Genomic DNA, 18609 nt, shown 5'->3' with positions numbered 1-18609 from the left:
GTTACAAGGCTAAGGTAAGCCAACACACATTAACGGATTACGAAACAAAAGTAAGTCCAAGAAGAGCCAAATAATGCACCGTTTACAGAAGAAGATTGGACCAAAAAAGATCACCCAAAGACACGTAATTATACACGTGTAAGATGAGTAAAAGTAAGATTCTCATCGTCATCCTTCGCCATCGGAGATATCGATTTTCCGGTGAAGAAACCACCGTCGTAATTAAACCGTCGGTAGATTATCTGTTTTCACTAGTAATAGCAAAACAGCAACATGGAGATACTTCGGAATAATTAAACTCAACAAGAGAATAAAATCCAATTACTCCAAAAATTGTTGATTAAAACCAATCAAATCTCCAAAAACAATTAACAGCTAAAGGCAATTGAAATATGCTGAGGAAAGTGTTTCATATTTTCAACTGAAATCGCAAAGCACATAGATAATTTTTGTAAACCGAAAACTCAAAGGATGAACCAGAATAGACACTGTTGGGTGAAAGCCGCTACCATTCCACCATCACAGATCCGAAGAGAAAACTGAAAAACAATCAACGGTAAAGGCACCGTGATAGAAAGCAAAAAAAGAAGAGAAAACCGGACAACGCCGGAGAGAAAATAAAGCTAGCTGTTGTCGCAAGAACCGATCGATACTAGACGAAAAGCTATCCAACCACCGCTATATGAGCTGATAGCTGACAGACAGATGCCGGAATACAAACCGGACGGCTAAAAAGAAGAACAAGTCGCTCTCTCTAAAAGATTTGAGAGCCACTATTTTGTTTGATATATCATTCAACACTAATCATAGTATAAAATTACAAATCATATCATTTTATTCATTTAAAATATATTTCAATATAATTCATTTGAAATGTTTTAAATAGTTAAAAATTTGATAGTCAATATATATCTTACAGACTTACACCACATTGATGGTTATGGTGACTTACACGTACCGGTTGTGACGCATGATTAAACTATATTATTCTGTTTATTTCACCGTATGTTCCACTGTCATCACCATTCCAATTTCATTTAAATACATGATAATGTAGTATAAAGAGATATAAAATCTGTTTTTATTGCAAAGACGAAATTTGAATAGAAGAAACGTATGATAAAACGTATGAATCGCCTCTCTCTCTTCTCTCTTCATATTTTTCAGAGAGAAAGTCGATTCATGTCCCTTACTCCGCCGTCCGGGATTTTCCGGCAAGGCCGTCCGATTGGTTTCAATCGGCTTTAGCCCGACATCCATCGGCTTCTCATGCGGTGGTTGGTCGGTTTCTTTTCCGACATCTTCCGGCTCCGTTAGCGGAGATGGTCGGCTTTTGCCCGACATCCATCGGCTTCTTATGCGGTGGTTGGTCGGTTTCTTTTCCGGCATCTTCCGGCTCCGTTAGCGGAGATGGTCGGCTTTTGCCCGGCAAATTCGGCTTCCACATGAGATTTTGGCCGGTTTCTGTTTTTATTCCACCGTAAATCAGTTTCAAGCTGATTTCTAAAATTTATTTTTCGTTTTTAGTTTGTTTCATAGTTTTCTTTCAATAAATACTTCAGATTTGAGTTGGTGATGAATCTTTAGGTTTGTGTGACTTAAATTTTTTAATCTCCAATTCAATCTCTTGAAGTTCTAGAGTTACAGGAATCGTTAAGAGATGGCGTCCTTAGTTGAAGGAACGAAGAATTTTCTGACGCTTATTCGGATTTCCTTATGCTGTTAAATTCTATTGGAGCTTCGATGGCTTAGCTTCGGTGGTTACTAAAGGAATCACAAATCGATTGTTTTTCGACGATGATTCTCTCACCGGAATCGGTGCTCAACGGCAGAGGTTGTTATCGGAAATCTTCCGCTTACTCGTCTAATACGTGTTGAGGTTACATCCTCTTGATGACACGTGGTTTCAGATTGAGTCAAAAGATGATATTTCTTCTTGAAGTCGATGTTGTTATTTTGGTGGGCTCTCTGTTGGGCCTCATCTTTTCTGTAATCTCTTAAAAGGCCTTTGTTTTGGCCATGTACTCTTTGGAATGTTTAATATAATATGTTACACTTGTGAAAAAAAAAAAAATAGAAGAAAAGACGAAATTTGTTCAATGATCAATGATGCATTATTTTCAAGACTAAATAGGAAGAAAAAATAGAGGAAAATAAAAATTATATTAGCAAAAATAATTCTATTTGTTTTTTTTTCTTTTAAACAAAATTTTAATTGTTTCAGGAAAAAAAAATCTTCCAATTTTTTCGATTGGTACATTTAAAGAAAAAATAAATTCTTTTTATTTTTTCTTTTATTAGAGTTAACCAGTCACACTCTAAGACTCATATAATAATGTAAATTTAATTTTATTAGCTGTCAATCATAGATGAAATGACATTTTAGGCTGTCAAAAAGAAATAGACGAAATGACATTTAGGGAATAAATTACAAAAATTGTAACCTATGGAGGTAAAGTTAAAATAGTGAAAAAGTTGAGAGACAGTAGTAAAGACTGACGAAGACATTCGTCGATAAGCGTGCCGATAAGTTAGGGGTATTTACGTAGATTTTAAGAAATGAAGGGTCCTTTTCGATATTTAATCTAAAGTTAAGGGGCATATTGCAATATTTACTTTTTAAAACATTTCTTCTTCCCACACTCTCTCTCTTACTGGTCCCTCAAGCTCCACCACCTTCCCCACATTTCTTCCCCATTCTCTCTCTAAACCCATTTTTTATTCTCAGCTAAAAATCAAAACTTTCCGACGAGTTTTCAACATTAGGGCTTCATACGCAAGAAGCATTACCGTTGAATGGTATGTTGAAGCTCCATCACTGTTTTTTTTTTTTTACCATCTTCTTCTCTGTTTTCGTAGCTTTCTTCTTGGTTTTCTTATACCATTTTTGCTCCTTTGGTTCCGTAATTCACAAGCAAGGGTGTTTCAGATCTTTATCTGGGGATATTATGAAAGTTTAGTTCTTCATTGGAAGAGCTGATTTTCGGGTGTATCTGCATTTTTGTATCACGCGTTTTGTACTGTGCTGAAAATGGGTTTTTGGAGCTGTGTAGGGTTTTTGATTTAGGGTTTCTACTTTTGGAACCTTTTACTAACTTGCAATTTCAATGAGAATCCTTGGCTTTCGCAGCTTGGCTGATTACTTGTTTTCGTTTTTTTTTTTTTTGATTATTATTGGAGTGTTGTCAGATGCTTTTTGACATGAGTTCTGGCTTGATCAAGTCGATCCTGGACTTTTCTTTGATTTGAGCTGCAATCGTGTTTAGCATCAATGTCTTGTTCAATGATTTTTCTTTTTGATTCCCCTTGGAATTGATTTTTTGTTCTGAGTGAGCTTTCCTCTCTTGTTTGAACTACTCAGGTTTGATTGTAAAGTCAATTAAAAGATGTTCTTTTTGACATGAGATATGGCTGGATTGAATCTATCAAAGGTAATCATGACTTCTCTTTGAGGAGTTGTAAAATCAACTTTGCTTTACTCTCTTGACCAATGATTTTCCTTTTAGAGTCTCTTGTTTGAAATACTTGAGTTAGTCTTAGTGTGCATGTTTATACATCACATTTGGCCAGTGATCTGAGCAAGTTGGATTGACTCTACGTTTACCTGAGGTAGCGAGTCTTTACATTGTTTCCTTTCAAGGACAAACAATGGAACAAATAATTACTAGAATGGTTAAGGAATCAAGAACTAGTCATTAACTACCTCAAGGGTTAGTCCTAGACCGTAGTTGACGAAGAACAATAGAGAAAAATGTCTGCATAGCCATATCGTTATGTCCTAAATATATGACTCCTGATCATTGTCTTTAGGTTGTATTGATGTGTTCTACGCTTATCTTTTCTGTTGCTTTACACAAATCACATGTATGGAGTTACTACCATACATCTTTGTTTGCTTCCCAGGTTGGTGTTTACTTGCTGATGATTCTCTTTTACTGCAATTATTGTAGAGGTCAATTTGTGAAACATGTGGACATCAAGGATGGAAGGATTCACTTGTAACTTGCTCTAAATGCCGCATAGCCTGTGAACACTGGTGAGAAGTAATATCATATCTTATTAGTTTTGCTTATGTAGTCAAATGAATCTTTTGATTGTCTTTAACTAATTCTCTTTCAATTTTTATCTCTGTTTTCCAGTTATTGCATGCGGGAGAATTCATTTGAGACCTCAACACATTTTGTCTGTGCTGATTGTTCGATGAGACCTGTTCAAAACAGATTTACTTCAGATTCTATCAAAGCAGTCCCTCGAAGTAATAGGAATAAAGTGCGGGTGGAATCTTCAAATCCAGTTCCTAAATGGAAAAAAATTCCTGAAACGTCAAAGATGAAGTTAATTTCACCAGAGGAAGTAAAAAAACTTTCATGTGGAGGCAGTACAAGTAAATCAACTTTCAGAGTACCAAGACCTGTTTCAGCTCGTCCTCCAATGGGTTTAACAAAACAAACTGCTGGCTTTCCAAGAGCTAGGAGTCTAAATTCTGCAGTGGTGGCTCGCAAAACCAATTCAAATCACCTTCCACCTAAACAGGTTGAGCCTCTTAGTCCTCGTACTCAGCAGATTCGTCCAGGAGTCATGAGACAAGCTTCTAAAGCACAAGCAGTAGGAGAAGGTGGAATATTTTGCTTCTCTCTCTTTTTTCTTAATCTATTCCCTTTCTAAAGGCCTAAGATCCAATACTTCTTTTACTAGATGACTGATAACATATCTTGCTGATTTTTGAAATTTTTTTATTGGCTTTTCAAGGGTCAAAAACGAAAGTTGGTGGTGGAGCTAAATATCATGGTACCAACGAGATATGCCGATCAATCTTATCAGAGAAATTGTTGCAATTACTTCCATATCGACCAGCTTTGCACCCCATCTGGAAGTGAGTTACTGATCACATCAGACAATATGTATTTTTTGCTATCAAAATTTTTATGCTTCGGTCAGACCACTCTATAGTACTCCTACTAATTTCACAATTTCCATGAGTTGTGTTTGTTCATATTACCTTTTTCTTTTCTCTCGTAGTGCTTAGGGCATGGGCAGTGGGGCAAGCAGGTGAGTGTGAGTCTTGGGGTGTAGGTATTAAAAAAACAAAAAAATTGTCTCTCTCTTCACACCCGGGTGTAAGTTTACACTCGGGTGTAACACTTTTTCTCTCTATCTCTCTCTTTCTTTCTCTTTCTCTTTTCTCTTTTGCTTTAAATCATAATACTAAAAAAATACTTACACCCACACAAACACATTTGCCACTGCTGATGGTCTTAGCCTTATCTGCGATCTTAAAAAGGAAATCTCCTTAGTTTCTTTAGCATTAGGCTTTGTTACATTGCTGAAAAGCCTGAAACTGAAGATGTGCATATTTTATATATCTTTCTCCCTATATACCAGGGGACGCATTGTGGATTCTGCTACACCATCTGAGTTTAATGGCGAGTTCTTAGCTCAACCGGCATCTAAAGTCCGAGGGAAGGCTTATGTACTTTCAAAGGCGGTTCCTGTCTTACTCAAGGTCAAATTGGTTCCTATAGGCAATCTTCTGAGTGATTTGTTTATGAACAGAAAACCAGGGCTTTCAGATGTCGAGATGTACATTTTCCCATATGAAAAGAACACAAAAAGGTAATCAAGCCACCTTCGCTACAAAGGAAAAGCTTCTTGTTCATTGTTATCACAAAACTTACGATGATTGCAGGTTTACGGAGGAACGTGATCATCTCTTTGAGGCCATGAGGACTCGCAATGCCATGATCAAATTTAATATCAATGGCACACCATTGTTGATATTCTCTTCAAAACTATTGGACAAGTCCTCCCAGAGTAAGCCTAGTGTATGCTTTACAGATCTATCACTGGCTTCAAATATAAATAAAACTCGTTTTGTGTTTGCAGTTATCATCAAGATGCAGAAGAAAACAAATAACTTCCTTTGGGGGATTTTTCTCCTAACGAAAAAGTCTTTAGCACTTCTTCCAGGAACTTCCAATCAAACTCCCCAACATTTTGATGATGGAGATGTAGTTGACAATGACACTGAAGTAGGCTAATTCCTTCTTTTTCTAAATCAAAGACCCTTCATCATCATCATCATAGCTTTAATAACAAGTCTCTCAAGTGGTTGTTCTTGTCTCTGATGTAAAATGTGTTTTGCTTGTTTTTCATTGCATCTGGTGGAATCAGCCTTTCTTCAGACGTACCAACCACCGGAATTCTGGTAAAGAATTGTAGAGACATTACAGGGAGAGGGACTGATCAATGTGGAGTGGCTGATGTTGTCTCTAGGAAATTGGTATATAGATTAGTGCTACTAATCTCTGATTGTGTTCTATATTGGTGTAAGAAGTAAAAAATTTAGCCCTTGTGTTACTTTTTTACCTCCTGATTACTTGTAGATTTTTATGGGGTACTGAATAAAGGTTATATTGTTTATATTTTTCCATTGACGGTAACGGGTAGGCTTTATTAATATAGTTGACAAAATCCCAAACTTGTTCTATAAATAGTTTAAGTTGGAAATGGCTTCGTTTTGATTGTTATTTGAAAGAAAAGAAAAAAAAAACACAGAAATAAATATGAATTTTCATCTCCCCTGTATATATTTATTAATCAATACTACCACAGATTCTGCAAATGAATTTGAACTTGGCTTTCGTATATAAGCAAAGATTCAAGTTTGGGTTTCGAGAGAAGCAGCAAATACAAATTTGTCTTCACTCTTGAGAGCAAAAAAAAAAAAAAACTGTTTCTTCCATTTCAAGAAAACGATCAAAGCCTGCAGGTTTCATTCAACGCCATTGAAGAAGAGCCTTTGATCGATAACTATGGCCGACGAAAGTGGATACGACGCTGGATCAGAAGCTTCACTACCTTCTTCAGGGTCAGAGATAAGCTTTGTCGAGGTAAAAGCTAAACCCAATTTATTGGTCCGATTGTTTGCATTTACGACTACGTACACTTGCTTATGGTTTATCTTCTTGTAATCAGAAATCATTGTGCGTCTTCTAGAGTTGTAGATTCTGAAAACACTTCTTCGTCTATCTTGCTGGGGTTTATGTTTTCGATCGGTATCAAGATTGATGCCTATTCTTGAATTAGCAGAGAAATAATTTAAACTAATCATAATATTTACGTGTAGATAACGAAGCCTTGTGAAGTTTGCGGAAGTAATGCCAATGATGATGATGAGATAATGACATGCTTCTTTTGCAGAAATACACGAGAACATACGTAAGATAAATTGTACCTCCTTTCCTCAATTAAGAAATAATTACTGTTTTAAAAAGGATCTTGATAATTTCCATTTTTTAAAATGTATATGCTTCAGTTATTGCTCGAGGGTGATGAAAGGAGCTGTTCCTCCAATGTGGATATGCGACGAGTGCATTTCCTCAAGATTTAATCAAGTTGTGAATAACGAAGCTCCTAATGATCAAGCTGCTGCATCATCAAGAAGTACTTATCAAGTTGTTGATAGTGAAGTTGTTCATGATCAGAACATGACTTCTGGCGACTCTGGTAATCAAATCTCAGCGACTCATGATCAACTTTCACAAGCACATGCAAGTCCAGTAGGTAATGAGAAACCAATCTTTTCAGCTTAAGTATCAATCAGTTCAGTTTCTCTTCTCTGTTTTTGATATAAAATTAAGAAACTGATCGATGTATATTTTACTTTGTTTATCGATGTTATATAGCTGAAGAAGCTGTGCCAATGGATACATCTTCAGGCGAGAATCAGAAGCCGCCCTCTGATTCGGAATCTGCAATCTAAAAATGCTTTCTTATCAGAGATGTTTTCGTAGCTTTAGCTTAACCATTGAGAGAGAGATATGGATTTTGGGTTGTTTAAAAAGCTTTTCTTTTTCTTGGGTCACAAGTCATTTTGATCGGACTTGTTTGATCCTGATTTGACTCATGATCTCTCTTTGTAGTTTGTACAATCTTCTTTTGTTGATTGAGTCATTGCACCTGTGAAGCTTTTTTTTTTTTTTTTTTTTTTTTGTCAAAGCACCTTTGAAGCTATATGACTAATTTTTTGTAGTTGTCACCAAAACATTGATTTATGCTTTGGAGAAAAGTTTATGGATATGTGATGCTATTGCCCTCTATTTTTTTACCATGTGGCAATTTTTTCATTAGATTACTAGTGATGTGTTTCTCAAACAATTTTGTTCCATGTTAATCTCTTTTAACTAGTGAGTTTGTTTTTCAAACAACTATTTTCCCTTTTTTTTTTTTTGATACAATATCAAACAATTATTCTCACAACTTACAATAATTATAAATTTATACTCTTGAGAAAAATAAAAAAGTATATTGGAGAAAAATACATGGTTAAGACTTAAGAAAAGCAGATATTCTTCATTTTTTTTTTATTGTTTTTTACTTTTGTAATTTAAAGGGTGGATGAATATATTTTCCATTAACATTAAATTTTGCTAAAGCTTTTTTTTTTTTTTTAACATCTCTAAAGCTTGTTTTTATAAATAAACGTGAGATTAATTCCCAATATTTAATTAAGAGAATTTGAAAATTCGATTTCGTATAAATGAAAAAAAAGAAAATCAATAATCAAGATTGGGGTTTGGGGAGAAGCAACAAAGAAGTGTTAATAAAAAAATTCGTCTTGGCTCTTCAAGAACACAAAAAAAAAAACTGATTCTTCGATTTCAAGAAAAAAGATCGAAAATTTGGTTTCAGTCGACGCCATTGAAGAACCTTTTGATTGATAAGAATGGTCTACGAAAGTGGGTACAAGCCTGGATCAGAAAATCCGACATTTACTTCAGATTTTAGCCTTTCAAATTCTCTTGTAAAACTGGTAAATCACATCTTCGCTTGCAATTTCTTGGTCTGGGTTTTCGATTTTATGAAAGAAAATTGCATCTTTATTGATTTTTTCTTGAATCTGGACTCTGTGTTATCAGAAATCAATGTGCGTCTTTTAGGGTTTCTTGATTTCTGAGTTTTTTTCTTTCTTTTTTTAATGTTCTTATGTTAAATTGAAAATTAATTTCCTCAATACCATGTCGTATGATTAGCAAGATGCGAATTTCTTTATACTGATCTCTTTTTTAATCTGCTACGTATATAGAAGAAGAAGCCTTGTGAAGTATGCGGAAGTGATGCCAATGAGCATTTGATGATGACTTGCTTCATGTGCAGAGATGCTAGAGAGCATACGTAAGAAATAAACAACACATTCAATTAGTTTAGCACAACTTACTCAATGATCTTGATTCACTTGTTTCTTGTGTGTTTGTCAGTTATTGCGCGAGGGTGATGTTACAACGTGTACCTCGTTTGTGGATTTGTGAAGAGTGCCGTGATTTCTCATCTATCGCCAACAAAACTGCTAATTCTCAAGTGGAAGAAGCTGCTCAACCATCAAGAACTATTATTCAAGTGGAACAAGTTGTGGTTAAAGAAGTTTGTATTGATCAAACTGTTCCATCATCAACAACTATTCAAGTTCCTCTTGATCAAACTACTCCATCATCAAGAACTATTGTGGATAACGAAAATTTGATTGAAGCTGCTGCTCCATCATCAAGAAGTAATCAAGTTGCTGATAACAAAGATTGGATTGAAGCTGCTGCTCCATCATTAAGGTCTAATCAAGTTGTGGAACAAGTTGTGCCTGTTGCTCCTCGTACTGATCATGAGTATATTACAGACGAATCAACTCCTGAATCATCCTCTCCGGTGTCTCCATGTTCGCTACGTGATGAAACCAATCTCTTTCACTTCAACTATCCTTCACTTTCTCTTCCTCCGTTGATGAAAAATTGAAGAAAACGATTTGTGTCTTTGGACTCATCAATGTCAGTGTTCAAGCCCATGTGGCAAAGATTTCCATTCAAACAACCACCACAGTACATTGATTCTGTCCTCTGATTCCGAATCTGAAGAGTAAATGCCTCATTTGAGAGAGACTCGTGTAGGGATTTAGGGTTCTTAAAGAGGCATTTGCTTTATTTTTTCTTGTGTCACAAGTCATTTTGCTAGCTAAGTGAGATTAGACTAGTTTGATCGACATTTGGAGTCATATACTATATGACTCATGTACATAACTAAATTATTAAAGCTAGGAGTCAAAAAAGGTCTCAAAACCTTCTTTTTTTTTCCCCTCCTAATTAAAAAGTTTAAAAGTTTTTGTTTATGGGTCTACCCAAAATCATACGAATCTCTTTATCTGAATCCCATTTATGAAAAATAGGCCATGAACACGAAGTTTCCTAGAAAGATGATAGAGGTACTATGATGACAATATATGGACTCATTAATCGAGGCTACCAATTATAGTAAACCTTCTTCTAGCTTTTTCCTGTATTGACATGACCCGTATTAAAAACTTCATTTATATTTTTCCTTTTTTTATAATAGCACTGCATTTCAAATTCTACACTAAGTAAAAATTCACCCACCCATTTTCTGAAGTTTATAAAACATGTTGAAAATCAAGAGAGTGACACCAAAAAATCCATAACTATAGAGATGAGTATTTTTTTGTATATAGATGAACAAAAATTGCCATGATCAACCATATTATGGTTGAATTTCCCAATAATAAAAATACACTTAACATTACCATAAAAGCTCAAACGTCTGAGTTATTATTATCTCCTCACTAGCACATGGGCTTTTTTGCATCTTTTTGATAATGATATAATATAAGGTGTCTCTTTAAAATTAAGTAAAAGATAAGGGATGATATCGCCAATATCAATATTTTCAGAGACTCAGAAAAAGATGATTGTCGTCTTCCTAGTTTCCCCTCTCTTCCCTCACCTTCCGCTCCACTCTCTTTCTCTCTCTACAGTGTTTCTTCCTTTTTCTTCAACGTCAAAAACTCACCGGCGGTTTCGATTTCACGGTAAGAAGTTGAATCGTTTGGTACCACATTCTGATTTTTCTCATCTCCCCTGCGTTCGTCGTCTATTTTTCTCTTTGTATTGATCATTTACTCTCTTAGTATTCCGTACTACGCAAGCAAAAAAAAGTTGCAGATACTTTCTCTTTGATGATTTTCTGAAATCTTCGCTCTTCGTTTTGAAGAAAGAACTAGTTGATTCTGTGTTTCGCTTTATCTGCATTCGTTGTCACGCGTTCCGTACTGTTCACCTGTGGGTTTTGTTAGGGTTTGGTATGTTCTTAAATCTAGGGTCACGATTATGGAACTTATCTACAGTAACATGGTTTTTTGTTGAGAATTGTTGGTTTTTAGCTTGGTTTTTAAGTTTCTAGTGGATAATCATCATCAATGGAGTTTGTGCTTTCATCATGAAGTTCTCTGAATCAGATTGTGAGAAGAGATTACCGATAACGTGTTTTATAGTCTCTGATTTTGTTTTTTTTGTTCAAGGTTGAGAATTTGTCATCAATCACAATGAGTCCTGGTCAGTTGCCTTCAGATTCGATCAAAGTAGTTCCTGGCAGGAGTAAGCTGAGGGTTGAATCTTCAAATCCAGTTCCCAGAGGGAATCCAACACCTAAAGCTTCAAAGGTGAAGCTGCTTTCACCGGAGGAAGCTATGAAACTTACATCTGGAGGCAATGGAATGGCGGTTTCTCCAGTTAAACCTGCTCGCGCAACTTCTCAAGTACCAAAACCTGTCCTGCCTCGTCGAAATCCTGAAGCACCAAGACCTGTACCGGCTCATGCAACCCCTGAAACACCGAGACCTGTCCCAGCTCGTCCAATTTCTGCAGCACCAAGCCCTGTCTCGGCTTGTCCAACTTCTGCAGCACCAACCCCTATCTCGGCTCGTCGAACTCCTGAAGCACCAAGACCTGTCCCAGCTCGTCCAACTTCTGAAGCACCAACAATTGTCCCGGCTCTTCCAACTTCTGCAGCACCAAGCCCTGTCTCCGCTCATCCAACTTCTGCAGCTCCAAGCCCTGTCTCGGCTCGTCCAACTTCTGAAGCATCAAAACCTGTCCTGGCTAATCCTGCAGCAGGTATTAGAAGAGAAATCGTTTGCGGTCTTCGAGCTTTGAGTATGACTACTACACCAGTGAGACAGAGAACCAATCCAAGTCTCCTTCAATCTAAGAAGGTTGAGCCTCCAAGTCCACGGGCGTTGCAAATTCGTTCAAGAGTTAAGCAACAAGCAGCTAATGCAACACAAGTTCAACAAGGTGTTATCTTTTGTTTCTCTTTTCTTTCTGAAAGCTAAAGATCCTAAACTTGTTTTGATCGGATGGCTAAAAAACTATTTCCTTTTCTCGCTTTCTCTAGGGACGATTGTGGAAGTTGGTGATAAAGCTAAAGATCATGGTTCCAAAGAGATACGTCAATCAGTCTCTGAGGAAGAATTGTCGGAATTACTTCTATATCTACCAGCTCAGAATCCTACCTGGAAGTGAGTTTCTTAACACTTCATAATCTTTTTTGAACTAAACATGTGTTTTGTTAGAAGCGTCAACCAGATCACTCTATATGCTAAATTGTTGCCATTACTCTTTCCCAATTTTACAACTTAGGGAAAGGTTGTGTAAATACCTTTTTTCATGTAGTGCTTAGCCTTGTTTGCATTTTTTTCAAGGAAATCCAGTGGCTCTTCCTTGCCAGAATGTTAAACAGTCCCTAATCTCTTTCACAGTTTAGGCATAGGCTACTTGTTGAAACTGGAGATGTGCAATGTAAAAACTTGCTGGGATTTCGAGAGCATGACCGTAATAACATTCACTGATGCCCATATTGCACTTTTCTTGTGACCTTTTTCGATTCCTATGATCTTTTGACCTTCACAAGTTACCAGCTCAGCAGTTCCTCTTTGCTTGTATATGTGATGAAATTTTCCTTTTAACCACTGTACCAGCGGACGCATTATGGATTCTGCCTCGCCTCCTGAGTTTGACTGCGAGTTTTGGTCTAAACCGGCATCCAATATCACAAGGATGGCACTCAGACGTTCAAAGGCAATGCCTGCATTACTCAAGGTCGAATTGCTTCCTACATGCCACATTCTGAATGATGTGTCTGGCAGAAGCCCAACGCTATTGAATGTCGAAATGTACCTTTTCCCAGATGAGAAGAAAACAGAAAGGTACTCAAAAACCCTTTCTATGAAGAACAAGCTTCTTATTCTAGCGGCATCTCTGTTATCAGCGAAAACTTATCAAATCAGGGAATGTACACTCATTCTTTTAGGTTTAAAGGGGAGCATGCTAATCTGTTTGAGGCAATGGCAACTCGCAGTGCCATGGCCAAAGCTAATATAAACGACACTGAGTTGTTGATATTCTCCTCGAAACTATTGGACAAAACCTCCCAATGTATGTATGCATACTGAATTTCTGCAGAGCTTTTAGTTTGTCCATACATTTTCTATGAATAACATCCGTTTTGTGTTTAGCAGTTGTCATCAATACGCAGAAGAAAACAGAAAACTTCCTTTGGGGTTTTTTTCTCCAGACAAAAAACTCACTAGGACTTGTACCAGAAACTGCTTCTCAAATTGATACAGATTTTGATGATGGGGATGTTGTTGACATGGACATAGACACTGAATGCCTGACCCCAAGTGTGGCTCTGAAGCTAATTACAGAATCACAAAACACTCCCTCAAGATCACCAGAGAAGGTGAACAGAGAAACAAGTTTACCTCCTGGTTTCGAGAAGATATGGACACCACCTTTTGTGAAACTTAATATACAAGGAACTTCAAACCCTCTATCTGATCTATCCGGATCGGCTGGAATAGTGCGTGATCAATCAGGGAAGTGGGTGTTTGGGTACATCAGGTGCCATAGGAGCATCCCTGAAGTCGCAGCTGGGCTTTTGGCTATATACCATGGCCTGAAATTTCTGTGGGACAGCGGTTTCCGAAGAATCCACTTGGAGACAACAAGCTTTGAGATCATCAATGCTCTAACAACAAGATCGTCCCTGTTTTGTAAAAGGAAAACGCTTCTGGGGTCGTGCAAGGACATGATATTGAAGGAGTGGGAGTGTGACATTTACCATATCTCCAAAGAACAGAACTCGTGTGCAGAATGGTTAGCAAAGAGATCAGAAGAACAGCCTCAAGAATTAGTTTTCTTCGAATACCCTCCTCGTGGCCTTGTGGATCTTCTGGAGAAAGACCGCCTTGCAGCTATATAGAGCTTCTTCAGCTTTGAGGTACACAGTCCCAGTGAACAGCTTAGGAGTACATATCTCGGATTTAGTAGTTTGACCTTTTGAAAATATTAGAAGAAGAAGAGAGAGATGGTTTGAGTGTTAATGTGACATCGTTGCATAGTCGTAACTCGTAAGTACAGTGGAGTTTCATTGTAACCACAGTTGAAGTACACAGACGTTTTTGTGATGTGAAGTGAAGAATCGATATAACTGTAGAGTTTCCCTCCAGATCAGTGTTGCTCCTCTTCATCTTTCGTTTAGGCAGTCTTAACAACACAATTAACAACAATTCAAAAAAACACAAAAAAGTTTACTAAACGATAAATTCGCCGTTTGCAGAAAATTGGGTTCAGTTTTTAAGCCGGTTCACCAATTTTAAATTGGTTTCTGCGGTTCAACCGGTCCTTGGTTCAAATAGAATTAGACTTGACTGGTTGAGATGCTAGGTTTCCCACTTTCCCTCCAAAGAATAAACAGGATAAAGAAAAATACTTTGAAGTTTGAAGCTTCTTCAGAGTTCAGACTTGAGAGTTGTGTTTTGTTTTTGCTTCTTGTTGACCCTTCAGCTTCTCTCACTGTTCTTCAAAAGATAAGACTGTCACATCTCCCGGAGATGACAATGACCGGCGAATCTTCCGGCAAGAAATGCGGAGACGGTGGCGGTAAAGTCGCCGGGAAAAGCCAGCGAAAGGTGGGTCTTGTTTATGACGAGACGATGTGCAAACACGACACACCTAACGGTGAGGTTGACGTAGAGTGTCCCGATCGCATCAGATTTATCTGGGAGAAGCTTCAGCTCGCCGGGGTCACCCAAAGGTTCATACTTTCCTCTCTCTTCCTGCGCCTTTGTTGTCATTTTGGCGATAAAGCCCTAGAAAATGCTGATATTTAGCCAAATTAATGATTCTCTTAGCTGAGAAACAGGTCTCGTTTTGTTTTTCCTTATTTGGCATGACATTTTACTTTCTCAATCTGAATTGTTTATTTCATAGATTCGAAAGATGCTGTTGAATTTATCTTATATAGGTAGGCGTTTCCTAACTTGGTTAACTGTTTCTTTTCCACTCAGAGACATTTCTTTTACTTGAACTTCTTCATAAATTGGTTACCTTTTGGTTATTGACAGTTTTGAGTTTGACTTATTTTTCTTATGTCTTATCTGGAGAAAGTTTCTATATTTACTAATCCTTTCTGGAATCTTTTAAATTATTTTTTTGTTCATAAGACTAACTATCAATTAGAGTAATGTGGCATCCCATTAGATGGCAAGGTAGAATCTAGTCTCTCGGGAGTGTATCCATCAAGAACTTTATTGGATTTTGCTGATCTGTACGGACAATGTTGGTCTTTCCTTTTGCAGATGTGTGGTTCTTGGTGGTAGTAAAGCGGAAGATAAGCATCTCAAATTGGTTCACACAAAGAAACATGTTAATTTCGTGAAGAGTATTAGCACAAAACAGAAAGATTCTCGGAGAAACAGGATTGCTTCAGTGTTGGATTCGATTTATCTTAATGGAGGTTCATCTGAAGCCGCATATCTTGCAGCTGGATCTGTTGTAAATGTAATACTAGATGCATACAAATTGACTCTCTCACATAGGAGGATAGAAAAATGTTAGAATGATTTGTTTTACGATTGGTAACAATATTTTCTTGCAACTTGGTAGGTGGCAGAGAAAGTTGCAGAAGGAGAGTTAGATTGTGGCTTTGCTATAGTGAGGCCCCCAGGACACCATGCCGAGGCAGATGAAGCCATGGGTTTTTGTTTATTCAACAATGTAGCCGTTGCTGCTAGTTATTTACTAAACGAAAGAGTAAGACTTTTGTGATACTTTTAGTGTCTTTTACTTATTATTCTTTAGTCACATTCCTTTGGTGTGTTTGTTCTCATGTTCGTTTGCTTTCTTCAAATGCAGCCGGATCTAGGTGTCAAGAAAATTCTGATTGTTGATTGGGATATCCATCATGGAAATGGTACACAGAAGATGTTCTGGAAAGATCCTCGCGTACTGATATTCTCTGTTCATAGGTATGTATTTGCAACCTCTGTATACTCTTCTTTCCAAACTACTATTTCACATGATCTTTGTTGAGGTTTAAAGTGGCTGGAAATGCATACGTGGCTAGGTATGATCACGGAAGTTTCTATCCAGCGAGTGATGATGGAGATTATAACATGGTTGGGGAAGGTCCAGGTAAAGGGTTTAACATAAACGTTCCATGGGAGCAAGGAGGATGTGGAGATGCAGATTATCTTGCCGCATGGGACCATATCTTGATTCCTGTGACTAAGGAGTTTAATCCCGATATTATTTTGCTTTCAGCTGGATTTGATGCAGGTTTGTATGTCTACGTATTTGTTTCAAGGCTATACTATGTAAGAGGTGTGTAACCTTTTTAACTTTCCCTTAACAGCTATCGGTGATCCGCTTGGGGGTTGTTGTATTACACCAGATGGATATTCAGTTATGTTGAAGAAGGTTGGTGTTAAAGGGTCTCTAATACCACTGAAAATAACAAATCTACATAATCTACACTTGGATTTGACATCATTGAATTTTTTCACCAATGTTATTTTAGCTAATGGAGTTTGCACAAGGAAAGATAGTGCTGGCGTTAGAGGGAGGGTACAATCTTGAGTCATTGGCAAAGTCTTCACTCGCATGTGTCCAAGTTCTGCTTGAAGAAAAAGGAATTCAATGTTCTTCTGGAGCATACCCATTAGAATCTACACGGCGTGTCATAAGAGCGGTATGGCTCTATATCATCCTATTTTCTAACTTTCTCATTTGACAGTCTGAAACAATCTTGTATGAATTAGCTACTATTTATTTTTCCAGCATAGTTTTTCCATAGTGCCTATGTTACTAGTTGACAAAACTCATCTGTTTCTTGTGAGTTTAGGTACGCGAAAGACTATGCACATATTGGCCTTCACTTGCAGATGAGCTATCATGTAAGCTGATTGATCAGAAAACTCTTACTCCAGTTGGGCACCTTTCTTCTTGTCTACCATTTCCATCTTCATTTTTCGTTGGCCGTGAGTTTATAGTTACTGGCGCAAGGACAGAAGGTCCTAACCTGACCGTGCTTCCCTCCTTAGAGCCTAGAAGCACCAGTCATCTTTCGCCACACTCGCATCTTTCTGTCACCAACAAAAGAAAAGCTCCTGCCTCTGGTTTGACCTCAAGCTATCGTTTCTCAGAGTTGGAGGATGTTATGGTGGAGAAGGTTCTTCCGTCTTTTCAAGAAGAGGTCATGGGTATGGAATTCCAGGATTGCATCGCTTTCGGCAAAGAAATTTCCTACAAGGTAAGTCAAGCTTCAGCCTTCGTCCCTCAACTTGTTGTTTTCCCTTCCTGGGATTAATTTGCATTCCCTTTCAGGGTTTTTGATGTTTGATCACTTTTTCAGGAGAATAGAGAGCTGAGGTACAATGTTTTTGCTGCTTCTGATACATTGATGACGTCTAATGAGAATTTAAAGAACCTAAGTGCGGACAAAAACCCTGCTGACGCTATCCTTCATGAAGTGGAAGAGTTAAAGTCTCTATGGGCTGCACGAGATGGAGAATTGGAGGCAAGGAGAAAAGAGTTAAAGGCCAAAAAGATGGAGCTAGAAACGTGGCTAATGTTGGTTGGCGCTCGAGAAGATGAGTTTCGTGGTCTTCGTGCCAAAGTAGAGAGTTTGATGCGGGAGCGAGATGAGGCGGTAGCGAAAGCTGAGCGCCTAGATAAGGAACTCCAAGAAGAAAGGCCAAGAAGCCGACTTGAGAATGAAGAAATGGATATGGACTCAGAAGATGAAGACATGGACATGGACTCAGAAGAACTCGAACACGATCTCAAAACCATGTCTAGGGAGTTCAAGAAAGACATAAACCTTGTCTTCGAGAAGTTCAAAAAAGACAATGAGCTTTTCATTGGGGAGTTAAAGAAAGAAAGGGAGCTTGCCATCACCGCAGCAGTTATCACCACTCGGTATCAAGTATGTCGCGAATGGAAGAGCCAGGGTACTCTAAGTTTGGAGCTTAAATTTGCAGCAGAAGTATACCACAAGCTCCGCTCTTTGATTGAAAAGCGCGGGAAGAGCCACATTTACGCAACTGTAGAAATGTATGAGGAGGAGTGGAAGGAGTTTGTTGGTCCTCGTCATCACCCAACAGTAACAGTAAAGAGTAAAGACTAAGCAGGTTAGATAGAATATTAGAAGAAGAAGAGATCTTTTTGTACAGTGGAGTGTCACTGTAGCTACAAAAGCCCTTTTTGTAAATTGTAACTGTAGCTACAAAAGCCCTTTTTGTAAATTGTAATTGTAACCAAACGATGTGTACTTGTCAACAAGTAATGCGGTTCACTGGCTTCTGCGGTCAATCAGCTAATGAAATCCGGTTCACTGGCTTCTGCGGTCAATCAGCTAATGAAATCCGGTTTAAAATCGTTGATTCTAGCAAAATGTGACGTGTCACACTTTGATTGGTTGAGAGACTTA

The 18609-nt window shown here is 37.8% G+C and overlaps 5 protein-coding genes and 1 pseudogene across 9 annotated transcripts; all 6 read left to right on the top strand.

Annotated features, from left to right (window-relative positions):
• Positions 1-143: 143 nt before the first annotated feature.
• LOC110225806 lies at positions 144-2082 on the top strand (annotated as a pseudogene).
• Positions 2083-2384: 302 nt separating this feature from the next.
• Positions 2385-6440, top strand: LOC9302491. Of its 3 annotated transcripts, none has more exons than XM_021010955.1 (9): positions 2388-2799; positions 3362-3431; positions 3951-4036; positions 4140-4615; positions 4750-4873; positions 5383-5613; positions 5687-5811; positions 5884-6029; positions 6172-6440. In XM_021010955.1, exons 2-9 carry the CDS (start codon positions 3408-3410, stop codon positions 6217-6219), a joined length of 1260 nt encoding a protein of 419 aa, XP_020866614.1. In that variant the 5' UTR covers positions 2388-2799; positions 3362-3407; the 3' UTR covers positions 6220-6440. The 3 variants fall into 3 exon arrangements, with proteins under 3 accessions (XP_020866622.1, XP_020866614.1, XP_020866617.1); XM_021010958.1 differs by lacking the exon at positions 2388-2799 and adding an exon at positions 3159-3273; XM_021010963.1 differs by lacking the exon at positions 3362-3431 and having other exon boundaries at positions 2385-2799; positions 6172-6422.
• A 153-nt stretch (positions 6441-6593) lies between these two features.
• On the top strand, positions 6594-8104 carry LOC9302490. Its single transcript, XM_002866370.2, has 4 exons — positions 6594-6890; positions 7127-7218; positions 7316-7563; positions 7686-8104. The coding sequence occupies exons 1-4, from the start codon at positions 6813-6815 to the stop codon at positions 7760-7762; spliced, it is 495 nt and encodes a 164-aa protein (XP_002866416.1). The 5' UTR covers positions 6594-6812; the 3' UTR covers positions 7763-8104.
• A 100-nt stretch (positions 8105-8204) lies between these two features.
• Positions 8205-10118, top strand: LOC9302489. The gene is made up of 3 exons (XM_002866369.2): positions 8205-8812; positions 9086-9174; positions 9258-10118. Exons 1-3 carry the CDS (start codon positions 8726-8728, stop codon positions 9781-9783), a joined length of 702 nt encoding a protein of 233 aa, XP_002866415.1. The 5' UTR covers positions 8205-8725; the 3' UTR covers positions 9784-10118.
• Positions 10119-10438: 320 nt separating this feature from the next.
• LOC9302488 (formin-like protein 5) lies at positions 10439-14328 on the top strand. Of its 3 annotated transcripts, XM_021016292.1 has the most exons (6): positions 10439-10867; positions 11357-12131; positions 12232-12355; positions 12815-13042; positions 13147-13271; positions 13352-14328. In XM_021016292.1, exons 2-6 carry the CDS (start codon positions 11381-11383, stop codon positions 14098-14100), a joined length of 1977 nt encoding a protein of 658 aa, XP_020871951.1. In that variant the 5' UTR covers positions 10439-10867; positions 11357-11380; the 3' UTR covers positions 14101-14328. The 3 variants fall into 3 exon arrangements, with proteins under 3 accessions (XP_020871951.1, XP_020871952.1, XP_020871950.1); XM_021016293.1 differs by having other exon boundaries at positions 10439-12131; positions 13355-14328; XM_021016291.1 differs by having other exon boundaries at positions 10439-12131.
• Positions 14329-14523: 195 nt separating this feature from the next.
• On the top strand, positions 14524-18306 carry LOC9302487 (histone deacetylase 18). Its single transcript, XM_021015814.1, has 9 exons — positions 14524-14934; positions 15479-15680; positions 15786-15932; positions 16035-16147; positions 16246-16457; positions 16534-16598; positions 16699-16869; positions 17023-17430; positions 17533-18306. The coding sequence occupies exons 1-9, from the start codon at positions 14558-14560 to the stop codon at positions 18304-18306; spliced, it is 2469 nt and encodes an 822-aa protein (XP_020871473.1). The 5' UTR covers positions 14524-14557.
• The last annotated feature ends 303 nt before the right edge of the window (positions 18307-18609 follow it).

The sequence above is a fragment of the Arabidopsis lyrata genome, assembly GCF_000004255.2.
Source record: "Arabidopsis lyrata subsp. lyrata unplaced genomic scaffold ARALYscaffold_8, whole genome shotgun sequence".
Classification (NCBI taxonomy): domain Eukaryota; kingdom Viridiplantae; phylum Streptophyta; class Magnoliopsida; order Brassicales; family Brassicaceae; genus Arabidopsis; species Arabidopsis lyrata.
The sequence above is the reverse complement of the archived record's forward strand: the minus strand, read 5'-3'. Positions and strand labels throughout refer to the sequence as shown.